Raw genomic sequence first — 12976 nt, forward strand, 5'->3', positions numbered from 1 at the left:
GTAGCAGCAAAGAAAATATTCTCATACTTTTATTTTCAGGTATATAGTGTTTTTTCTAACATTGCATCATTCTATAATATGTGCAGATTACACAACACTCAGTATTCAAAATGAGTCTTTCAGAGCAGTCTGTTAAGTAATGACCTCTCCTCTAGCAGAGAAAAAGTAAACAGTTCACTTACAGTTGAGATAATAAAAGTCAGATAACAGCCCTCTCCACGACTAACTTAGTCGGAGAGCTTAATGGCTTGTTTGCATAGAGATAACAACTGGAGTTTCTCAACTCTTCCTGTACTGGAAACAATTAGACTGATGTATCTGATCTTAATGTTTTATTTCTTAGCTGTACTACACATACAAATCATAATATCATAATTTTTTTTCGCTTCAGTGTCTCTTTAAGAAGGAAGTGGTTGCTGTATTGACCAAGCCTTTTAACCATGTGCTTGCTCAGAAAGCATACCCTAATTCATTCAATTTAGCATATATTAAACTTATCTTAAAACCCGGAAAAGACCCTTTACTTCCGAGCTCGTACAGACCTATTTCTCTGATCAACCAGGACCTTAAATTATTATCTAAAATCATGGCTGATAGATTGGCCGAATATATGCCTAAACTGGTAAGCTCAAATCAGATGGGATTCATACGTCAGAGATCAGCAGTAGCAAACATTCGTAAACTACTTATTGCACAAGACTACGCTAAAGCTTATCCTCATACTTGCAAAGATCATGCTGTGTTAATGATCAACGCCGAAAAGGCTTTTGATAATGTTCATTGGGACTGGTTGAACAGGGTTTTAGACAAAATAGCTATTATAGGCCCCCTACGAAATCTTCTTACAGCAATGCATACTAATCCCCAGGGACACATTTAGACTCCAGGGTTCCTATCAACTAGATTTTCATTAGAAAAGGGCATGAGACAGGGCTGCATCTTATCCCCCCTCCTTTTCAACTTGGCGCTAGAACCACTGACTCAGATGCTAGAGGCACAAATAGAAGGGATATGTATTGGAGATACCAAGCTGTACGCAGGTGATATTCTGCTATTTTTGACCAATCCAGATAGACAGCTGGACAAAATTTTCAAATTATTGGAAGATGTGGGGCAGGCTAGTGGTTTCAAGGCAAACGTGGCTAAGTGCGAATTAATGTTTCTTTAAAAAAAAGCTATGCCCCGAAATCAGAACAACTATCCGGTAAAAATATGTTCCCAGGTCCGCTACTTAGGAGTGAACTTCAACAAAGACCCAGATAAAATGTACACAATTAACTACTCATCTTTGATAGCGGACATAAAACGCCAACTTCAAATTTGGAAAAACCTTCCCATCAATATCATGGGTAGAGCAGCCTTAATAAAAGCAGCTAGCCTTGGAAGGCTATTATATCCACTCCAAACCATATCCTTACTTATGAAACATTCCAACATACGCGATTTAAACAGTGCCTTCGCGCTTTTCCTTTGGGAAGGTAGGAGGGCCCGGGTGGCTTTTCATAAATTGCAACTTCCCAAGGAGCCAAGGAGTGTGGGGGGGGGGGGGATTGGGCATCCCGAACATTAGACGTTACAATCTAGCGTGCATGGTTAGACACGCAAGAGATTGGATAAATGGCTCTAGCATTTTTTCTAATATCAACCTGGAGATGGCCTATGCAGAACCATGGACTCTTTCAGGCCTGCTCCATAGTGGGTACCCTTCCCTCCCGCCCCGTTTGAAGCACAGCAAACTGATGAGGGATACTATTGCCTCCTGGAAGGAAACTTGCAAACAATTTAAGGTCTGCTACCAAATCACTAAATACATGCCTTTTTGGGGTCACCCTGGGTTCCCTGCAAGCTTATCACATAAGGGATTTCTAGAATGGGTTAATCAGATTGGGTCAACTAATAAATCTTCGAGAAGGGAAATTTTTAACCTTTAAATAATTAAAAGCAAAATGTAATCTTCCAGCCCATCATTTCCTTTACTATGCCCAATTGAGAGCCTATATGAAGGACAAATTACGGGATACCTCCAACCTTCTGCAATTAAACGAATTTGACAGCTTCCTGGCCCCTCATATTCCTAAATTGTCTCTATCCCAACTTCATTCCACTATTCAAAATAAAAATTTGCCAGATATGGTGAACTTAAACATTAAAACATGGGCAAAAGACTTCTCAGATCCTGATATAGGGACGAAAATCCTATGAGGGGCAAGGGTGATTAGAAAACTAGTTTTGGGGGAAAATTGGCAGGAATCACACAAACTCATATACAGGGCAAAATACGCCTTTAATATTAAGTACACTGCCCCCCCTGCATACTATAAAGCAGAATGTTCCAAATGCAAATTGCCGAATGCTGACCTGCTACACTGTGTGTGGAAATGTCCTCATATCCAGTCCTTCTGGTCAAAGGTACTTGTTTATATTGACCAGTTATGTAAGGTAAAACTAGATCTGAATCCAGCCCTACTTTTATTTAACTACTATGAACCAGCCAAGGAACCCAGCACCAATACATGCTAAACAAGGAAAAACCTTGGCTCATTACCGCATCTCATCATCATTGCTGCAAGAAAAACAATTTTCAACAAGTGGATTTACCCTTCTTTACCCACGATGTGGGATGTCAAAGAGGAACTTACTAATTTGTTTAATCTAGACAGACTGGACGCCTTATCACATAAAGAAAAAATAACTAAGCACTTATTTACAACCTGGAGACATTTTATTCTTGCTTCCTTCACCACAAAGGAGAGAAATTACCTTATGGAACACTTTAAGTATATGGGCTGGTACTGTACTGCTCAGCTACAGGGATCATTGGGCAGACTAGAAATTACATAACAGGCCCTACTTTGATCTGGGAGAATCTTTACTAGTGAAATATTGAGCACACAGATGGACTTTGATAAGGATTGACTGCAGGGAGGGTAGGGAGGATTTTAAATAGGGGTAGTTCGACTGAATATAGCTACTTGCTAACCAATGTACCGCACACTAATATTTGTTTACCTCTTATGATGGGTATGTTACACCCGAGATTCTGTATCATTATGGAAAATAAATAAAATATTGTTTAAAAAAAAACACAATGTAAATTACTGCTATGGCGCTTCACCTGTATTATACTTGAGCACCAGAGTTCAGCTATTATACTACTACCATGCAACCAAACTCTAAACAGTGGTTGTGGTGCATGTAGTTCGGTTAATTTAGCATAGTAGATAGTGGTGGCGGTGCACAAAATTGGATTATTATGTGATACACCTGTGTATCTCAATTTCATATTATAATTAAAAAAAATTAGTAATAGGCTGTTGGATGTAAGTCTTGACATATGCAAAGCAGTTTGGTCCTATTTCTGTGGCTGAAGATGCACTTTAAAAATGGTGTCCCCAATCCTCTCTTCACAAACTCTCTTCTCCAACCTTGGGAACTCTGCCGTTGCCTTTTGCCATTCTTTATGAACTCAAAAATCAGTACCTGTAGTAAGTTTTGGTTAAAAGACCTACTGTATATACTCTAGCATAAGTCTAGAAATGTAGGTCTAATTCACTTCATAAAAGTTTAGGGGTTGGCTTATACACGAGTCACGAGCAACACTGAGCACCAGAGTTATGTGTGTACTAATAGTGACATTCCCATTTGCCACAATTTACCCAGTGGTAAGTAACATTTTGCCAAGAAAACACAGGTCTGAAAGTCCTGGCTACAATTAACAAGGAAAGGGGCAGGAAGGAAATACTGGGCTGCAGAAAAAGGGAGTGAATACTTGCAGCACTTGGGGGACTGGAGAATTTATTGGCTGCACTTAAGGGACAAGAGGGGTTAATGGCTGCAATACTGTATGCAGTGCAGTCATTAACCCCTCGTGAGCCCTAAGTGCAGCCATTATCTTTGCTGGGTAGACTTATACTTGAGTCAATAAAAAATTCCAGCTTAAGAGGGTTGAATATTGGGCTCGACTTATACACGAGGTTGACTTGTATTCGAGTATATACGGTAATCCATGCTCTCAGTGAGCTATGATAATAAACTGAATGTCTGCTTCATTGTAAAATGCTAGTGTAGAGCCTCCCCACTGTCTTATAGCACTTTTCTTGACTTTATATGTGTGAGCCATCATATATATTTTCATTAACATACGTTGACAGCTAATTGGTTAAAATAAGAGGTTTGGTCCGTGTGTGGTTATCTCGGCAGTTATACTTATTTCTGAACAGAGTATTTGGGTCTCTGATCCAATACATCTGGAAACATTGCCAACATTTTGGTAACATTTTGTTAAGAAAATATGTAAGTTAAAAGTAGACACAATAGTAAAGTACAAGAGGTGCAATCATATACGGTATATAATATATACAGTATATTATTATATATATATATATATATATATATATATATATATATATATATATATATATATATATATATTACTATAATACAATATTTTATTTAAGGTATAATATATACACATTGGCTTTTCCATTTGATGCCCAGCAGATTTGATTGCTGCAATCGATTCTGCTGGCAATCAATCCCTTAAAATGTCTGGTCTATCCACTTTTGATAAGTTTTGACCAACAATTGCTCAAAAGTATCAATCAGCCAGGATGGAAAATCCAGGTGGATGGCAGAACTGACAGTAGATCGACAGCCCCAGGGGCGTAGCAATAGGGGATGCAGAGGTTGCGACCGCATCGGGGCCCTTGGGTCAGAGGGGCCCCAAAGGGCGCTGCCTTAATTACAGTATTCGCTCTCTATTGGTCCTGTGCTCATAATAATCACTTCTATAGATACTTTGAATAGTGGTAATCATTATCAAACTGTTCCCCATCCCCTTCTTGCACCTCTGACACTGTAGTTGCCATTGGCAGGTTTTGGTGTGCCGTATCAATTCTTATGTATAAAGTGCTTGGGGGCCCCATTGTAAAATTTGCATCGGGGCCCACAGCTCCTTAGCTACGCCACTGGACAGCCCATAGTGTTGCACTACACCAAACAGTACAACGCTGTGATTTAATCAGTTTTCAGTAGATTCCCATTTGGAATCTATTGAAAAGCGATATGCTGTGTGTGGTAAAAATCGATTTCTCTCTGAATTAATTCCAACCAGAGAGGAAACAATCGTTTTGCCACATTGTGTGGCAATCCATAAGTACATCGCCAGCTTTTAAAACTGTCAGTGCTTGCTTCCATTCATTTCAAGGCTTTCTTTTAAATTATTTTCCAATCTAGTATACATTTTGACAAAGTTCACTCTAACATCAAAGAACGTATGGTTCAGAACTGTCACATAAATCATACCAATGAGTGAAAAACTGGGTGAGCAGCTTGCAACTGCATTGGATTACACCAGTAACACCAATAACTTAGTGGTGATATATGAGAGAAAAGTATCCCATATTATTTGAAGATGAAAGCCACACAGACAGGCGGTATACCTGAGGATTAGCTTTATGTGTAGGTGTAACAGAAATGAAAGTCATGCAAATCATTACACTGAGTGCAAACAATCATTGAGACTTATTAGATTACACGTCTGCATTTTCCTTTCATATTTGCTTAATTACAAAGGACTGTGAATTTGTGAAATGACGCTGCAACTCCTATTTCGAATCTGTTGCTTAATTGCAATTATTAGTGATGATAATAGTATGTATGGTTTCAAGATTATAGTTATTAAAGTCAAATCAGTTCTTTCATGTGCTGCTTTTAGAGAAATTAACAACGGCATAAAAGTACTCCTGACTATCTTTATTTTCCTCATAAATCTTCTCCAGCTTTGGAGAAAGGAATATGGCAAAGTTACATCGCTGGTGTGTAGTATGGAATGCCTTCGTTTCTCTGTCAAGAACAAAAACAAATGCTGATCACATATGTTTCAGTTGCCTGTGTTCCATGGCACTTTAGGCATGGCCAGAATGATGGGGATATGACGGGAATACGACGGTGATCCTAACTGGGAGAGGGGGATGGCGCTATGCATATGACCCTGTTGGCGTACTCTGCCACAGGCTCAATAAGTTTGTGGTTTTTTTTCCTGTTGCGGTGCGATGGGGGCGAGGCATTGCACCACAATGCATACTTTAAAGGGAGGTAAGAGTGATATGGAGGCTGCCATATTCATTTCCTTATAAACAGTGCCAGTTGCCTGGCAGCCCTGCTCATCTTCTGGCATAAGAAGTCTAAGTCAAAACCCTGGATCAAGCAAATGGCTAATCCAGTAAAACCTGAGTCAGCCGAGTCAGAGAAGCTGATCTGCTGCATGCTTGTTCAGTGTCTATGGCTATGACACGGGATCAGAAGGACTTCTAGGCAACTAGTTTTGTTTAATAGGTACTAAATATGGCAGCTTTCATATACCTTTCACCTCGGGTTTCCTGTAAGTGTGAAACCAGCACCAAACTACGCCTGTGCAAATTTGCAATGATAAGTTATAGTCAATTAATTTGATGTGATAAAATACAATACCCAAACAGGTCGCACAAAACACAATAGGCTCCTTTAGACCCACACATACCCTCTACACAGTTGAAAATTTGTTTCATTTTACAGTACCTTTGCTATTATGTCCACTGTCTCACTGTAACTTCGGCACTTCTTTATACCAGAGTTAGCCAAAAAATCTTCAATTAGTCTAACTCCAATGTTGTATCCCCTGCAAATGGCAAAACTTAGTCATTTAGTGAGCAAAAATATCTTCAGTTATGGGATTTATCAGAGTTGATGGAGGACCATTTCCATGTAGATATTTGAATTAAATTAAAATATATTGATACTGGGGCTTTAGGCCAGTGTTGCGGTGAGTATGGTTGGCGGGATAGCAATCTTTCAGTGTAGGTCTTCTTACGCATTTTAACTCTTTTCTGGTCAGTAAGAAAGTGAATGAAGAATGAATTCTGGAGACTACCAATGTAGCTGAAGAGTCGCAGTAGCATTGCGGTGACACCGTATAGTAAGGCATACAATACAATGAATGCATGCCTCATTGCCACTGTAAACAAACATGTTGGGCGGTTACCGTTTCCCTGCTGCACCCTAATCAATATGAAAGCCCCATAGGAATATTATTGCATCGCATTACGATGATATTGTTTAACAATGCAACAGACACAGTGTGAAAGGTTTACATTGTTTAAAGGAAATCAGAGACTAAAAAAATAAAAGTTTTATACATACCAGTTTTTGTGCACGGATCGCTCCCACGCCGCCATCCTCAGCCTTCTGAATCGCTGATACTGGGTCCCGTAACTTCTGCCAGTCGCGGCGAGTCTGAGCAAGAGGAGTGCACCCTCTACGTATCTCTCCGGCGGTTGCGGTGCGCATGGGGCTGGAGGAAGCCCCAGGTATGTATAAAACTTTTATTTTCTTTTAGTCTCTGGTACACTTTAAAGAATAACCCTTGGATAAACAGGAAAGTTGTGGAAATGTACTTACATTGTATCCAAGTATTTGTTCACCTCCTCATCATTTTCATAATCTTTACATAACTGTGCGACTAGAGCACCATAGGTGAGAACAAAGAGATCTCTACTCTGTAAATAGAAAACACATTGATTTCACCTTTCATTGTACTGAAACAAGATGATTAGAAGTAGCAGTAGATGATTAGACACAGCCTACTGTGACTAGAGCTTTAGAGGAAACCTGCAGTGAGAGGGACATGGAGAATTTTATCATTACTCCCTATTACTTATCTGACTGTTCTGCCAATTATATACTGTACTGCTATATTTCCTGAGTCACAGCTAGAAAAAAAAATGTGCAAAACAGATGATCTAACTCAAGACTGACTTCAATGGCTGCATTTTTCTCTCTTTGTGTGTGAGATTTAAAGGACACCCGAGGTGAAAATGAACTAATGAAAAAAAACAATTGTATCCATCTTCCGTCTCCTAAAAATGACTTTTTAAGATATTCCGCAGTTTTATTTTATATTTAAATCTACTTTTTAAGTCTTTACTGTTTTAGCTCAATGACATATTCATTGAAGTATGCCAGAGCTAAAATGTATGAACTATTGACCCTTTTTATCTCTTTCCTGCTCTCAGAAGCCATTTTCTGCTAGGAAAGTGTGTTATAGTTGTAATTTGTTATGAGTAAGGGTCCCACTGTAGTCTGACCCAGTCCTGAACTGCCACTTACGTACCTGATGTTTAACTCTTTCAGGCAGAGAAAGAAAAAAAGGAACACAGCATAGTTATTTGAGTGCTAGGCACTTTACATACACGTCTATAGCATCATGTCACATCACCTCGGGTATCCTTTAAAAGCTGCTGATATCAGAAGAGCAGCATTGTACCTCAGATTGTATTTTTATTCCTTAAAAAATGCCATATTTATCTCACTACAGGTGTCCTGCAGAACGTGTGTAGACAGTCGAAAAAGAACTGAATATCCACCTCAACCAATCATGCTCGTCTCACCTTTAGAAAAAGCTACAGTTGTAAATACACAATGCTAAAGGAGCTTAGGAGCACAGTTCCTGGAAAAGCTCAACCCCGTGTGTTATGCTAAACACGCCTCTGGGATATCCCACACGCAGCCATTACTGACACAACTGTGTCAAACTTTGCCAGCACTTAGGTTGGATTGATCCCGGGCAACAGTAAGACAGTGAAACGACAGGTAACTCATGTATCTACTGTTTCATTCACTGTTCCAGCCCGCCATCATCAACAGCTCATCATTGCCAATTCCCTCAGAGAACCAGTGATGGGCAGAGGTCAGGGGCAATCCTTGAAGGGCAGCGAGAGAACTCTAGCCACTGCGACCATGGACTGCAGCAGGCCCAACTGTCACAACATGTGCGTGGAGGAAGGCTGCGGAGGCACAGGGGAACAGTGCAGCCCACTACTAGACGGCAAGTGTGCGCAGGATGTGTTTTGCCCACTAGGACTCGCTCAGATGTAGCTTTTCAAGGAACTGTAGGGCCTGAAGATGTATATATACCGATGTATACATACCGATCAGTTCTGGTAAAGGAGTGCGCAGTAACTGACATGCCTATTTGGGCTCACAAGTTAACCAGCATTGGTTTTATGGGGGGAATGTTTTAAAATGTGTGTGCACAGACCTATCATTTCTGCATTTGATTTGCATCTCTGAAGCATTTAGGAGAGAACTTTAGAATGAAGATTTTGAAGAAATATCATGGCCTTTTCACAAATAATGTGGTGCTGAGTGGTGTACAGGGCTTATTATCACTGCTCATTTTTAGGGGTGGCCAATGAGATGCAAATCATTCTGAATTAATGCCAGGGCCGGTTGTAGACCTTTTGCTGCCTGATGCAAACTTGTGAGGATGTGCACCCCACTCCGATTTGGAATACCGTATATACTCGCATATAAGCTGACCCGCATATAAGCCGACCCCCCAACTTTTCCCTGAAAAACCAGGGAAGAATGATTGACCCCCATATAAGCCGGGGGTAGGAAATGCTGGATTGGTGCAGCCCCCCAGTGTGTCCCAGTATAGTGCCCAGTTTATCTAGTATAGTTCCCAGTATAGCTAGTGTAGTGCCCAGTATAGCCAGTATAGTGCCCAGTATAGTGCCCAGTATAGGTAGGTAGTTTCCAGTATAGCTAGTATAGTGCCCAGTATAGCTAGTAAAGTGCCCAGTTTAGCTAGTATAGTGCCCAGTATAGCCAGTATAGTGCCCAGTATAGCCAGTATAGTGCCCAGTATAGGTAGGTAGTGTCCAGTATAGCTAGTATAGTGCCCAGTATAGCCAGTATAGTGCCCAGTATAGGTAGGTAGTGTCCAGTATAGCTAGTAAAGTGCCCAGTTTAGCTAGTATAGTGCCCAGTTTAGCAAGTATAGTGCCCAGTTTAGCTAGTATAGTGCCCAGTATAGCTAGTATAGTACCCCAGTATGGCTAGTATAGTGCCCCAGTATGGCTAGTATAGTGCCCCAGTATGGCTAGTATAGTGCCCAGTTTAGCCAGTATAGTGCCCAGTATAGGTAGGTAGTGTCCAGTATAGCTAGTATAGTGCCCAGTATAGCTAGTATAGTGCCCAGTACAGCCAGTATAGTGCCCAGTATAGCTAGTAAAATGCCCAGTAGAGCTAGTATAGTGCCCAGTATAGCTAGTAAAACGCCCAATATAGCTAGTAAAATGCCCAGTATAGGTAGGTAGTGCCCCAGTATAGCGCTCCCCCCCTCCCCGCTCCCCCTCCCCGCTCCCCCCGCGGCCGCCGCTGCTATTACCTGCTTAGGCAGCGGTCGCTTCCTAATCTGCGTTCCCCTTCTCGTGTTCAGTTGCAGAGTGTATCACAGCAGCGCGCCCACCCGGCGCTGCTGCTGTGACGATGCAGGGGGCAGGAAAGAGCGCGGCTCCCTGTATCGCCATTACCAGGGGAACCGCTCTTTCCTGCCCCCTGCATCGTCACAGCAGCAGCACCGGGCACGCTGCTGTGATACACTCTGCAACTGAACATGAGAAGGGGAACGCGGATTAGGAAGCGGCCGCTGCCTAAGCAGGTAATAGCAGCGGCGGCCGCGGGGGGAGCGGGGAGGGGGGAGCGGGGCGCGGACCACCCGACCACTAGACCACCCGGAAAGACTTGCATATAAGCCGACCCCCCAACTTTTGACCCCCTTTTTGGGGGTCAAAAATTCGGCTTGTATGCGAGTATATATGGTAATCGCACAGCACCCGACAATTTACTCTGCTTCATTTAATGTTCTCACACGACATGCTACAGCTCAACACAATAGCACACTGGCTGGCTGTGAGTCTTGGACAAAGAAACTGCTCACCCTCAGCCACTCCCAGGGGAGGACTGGCCAGGGGGAAAAGTCGGACATTTCCCCCCAGGCTGCCTCTCATTTAATGATTTAGGGCCGGTGCAAGGCCTGCTGCATTCAGGTTTTTGTAAAAGGCAATGTGAAACACTAGGCTGGCTGAAGGGAAATAAAAGTGCAATTACAGAGCAATTAGAGGGCTGGTAAATGTACACAGCAAGATGCAGAGCAGAGACAGAGAGGGTCTGTAGAAAAAAAACTATGTGATCTCTTACCATCATAGCTCCTAACTGTCTCTTTTGAAGGGACAGTCCCTCTTTGGACATAAGTGTGTGTGTGTCGGGGGAGCCTTCAGGGAATTAGGGTGGCCATCTGTCAACTTGGAAAATAACCAACTGTTTTGATAATTACTGTCGAATTGAATGAAAATCTGTGCCATCACAAGCATGCCCAATCGACGATTTGACTGATTTTGGGTGGAAATTGGTCAAAACTGAGATGCTGGGAAATCTCAGGCTGATGTGGTTGATCGGGGTGCACATCGGTAACAGTGTGCGATAATCACAAACGACAGACACGACGGAAACCCCTGGCTGTAGTCCCTCCAAATGTATTATGTGACCCCTGATGCCTGTGCAGCTATACTTTACCTGTCACGCTGACCTGCAAGTTTTCTTGCTGTGTTTTCGCATGGGTGCCCCGTGTGACTATCAGCATATAGCAAGTGGGGCGCATGTGTGACACCATTTGCGCTGAGGCTGCCATGAATACCGGCCTCTACTTTGTTTTTTCCCCCCAGGCTGAAAGGTCCCAGTCCTCTTCTGGCCACTCCATTCATCCTCAGGAAGATACAAAAATGCTACCCCTGTAATCTCTGCGCCTGATACAATGTTTCACCTTGCTTCATGTGAGAAGCGGCCCTGATTAATGCAAGGTTATGCAAATTGTGTATGCAAATATATGCAGCTTGAAAATGGACCAACTGAATCACCCGAGGCAGTGTTTCTCAAACCTGTCCTCGTGACTCCCCAAATGTACATGTTTTGCCGGCAACCTCACCTATGTGCAGGTGGGGTAATTAGTGTCTCAGCTAGGTGATTCCATGTAGCTGAGACACTAATTACCCCACCTGTAGATAGATGAGGTTGCCTTCAAAACATGTACCGTTGGGAAGTCACAAGGACAGGTTTGAGAAACACTGACCCAAGGTCACATCTGATTTGTGAATTCTTTCGAGGTGCATAAAAATATAAATAATATCATTAACTATTGCTACTTATTTCACTGTGCAGTGTGGAACAGTCTCTGCTTGATTGTTGAACACCATCCTAGCCTAGACAGACTATCATGGAATTTCGATACAGCCCCCCCTCCTATCGTGTCACCACCCCTTGCCTATAGATTGTAAGCCTTTGGCAGGGTTCTCCCACCTTGTGTGTTGTACCTGATCGTGTATTCTGCTCATAGATTAACATGAACTTGAATTACTTGGGCTACTACTACAGACCATGATCTGGCATTGGGCACAAAGCTTTTTCACCTGTTTTCCTCTGTTTTCACCTTATCTCTGTTACATTTTTAAGCTCCCAAAGAGCAAAAATATTAATATAATTAAGGTAAGAAAGGTAGTATTGAAATGAAGTTAAACGGGAACAACTTACTTTGTGTGATTACTTTGCTTGTAAATGTGCTTAAGGTTAAATAAGTCGTTTATGAGAAGTTTTGTGAATAGAGCCCATTGTGTGTCTTATTTCTTATTACCTGTAGTTCGTTGTCTGTAACCCCAATTATCAATGTCTGTAACCTAATTTATTGTACAGTGCTGCATAATATGTTGGTGCTGTAAGGATTCCTCCTGTGGCGTGTTCTGTACGTTGCTGTGGAGCCGCAAACAGACAGTTCTGGCTTGTCAGCCTGCATTCGGTTGTGCATTCGCAATGAGTCACATTGCCATTTGCAATAGATCTGCAGTTCTGGGCAGCTCAGGATGCTGTCATCATTCCACCAATGGCTTACTACAGCTGAGCTGCGGCCAGATAGCCCTGGATTTCCTGCAGGCATGTTACATAATACTGCACGTATTTCCTCTGGGAGTCCTTTGCATTCACAACCAGCTAGCAAATGGTAACCAAGCCAGCTCAGGATTGTAAGCCAGCTCAGGATTGAATGATTACCATTCAGCTGTGTGGAGATTTGCATGCTTGCATCCATTGGTCGATGCCGGCATAA

General features: G+C 42.1%; 1 protein-coding gene across 1 annotated transcript in view; it reads right to left on the bottom strand.

Moving 5' to 3' along the window:
* TRAPPC3L (trafficking protein particle complex subunit 3L) overlaps positions 1-12976 on the bottom strand; it is a 107319-nt gene that overhangs the window by 21141 nt on the left and 73202 nt on the right. Inside the window, exons 3-4 of the mRNA XM_068231338.1 lie at positions 7438-7535; positions 6559-6658 (exon numbers count right to left, since the gene is read on the bottom strand). Coding sequence (XP_068087439.1) covers positions 6559-6658; positions 7438-7535 — 198 coding nt within the window. The remainder of the gene's footprint in view (positions 1-6558; positions 6659-7437; positions 7536-12976) is intronic.

Source organism: Hyperolius riggenbachi, chromosome 4, assembly GCF_040937935.1.
Source record: "Hyperolius riggenbachi isolate aHypRig1 chromosome 4, aHypRig1.pri, whole genome shotgun sequence".
Classification (NCBI taxonomy): Eukaryota; Metazoa; Chordata; class Amphibia; order Anura; family Hyperoliidae; genus Hyperolius; species Hyperolius riggenbachi.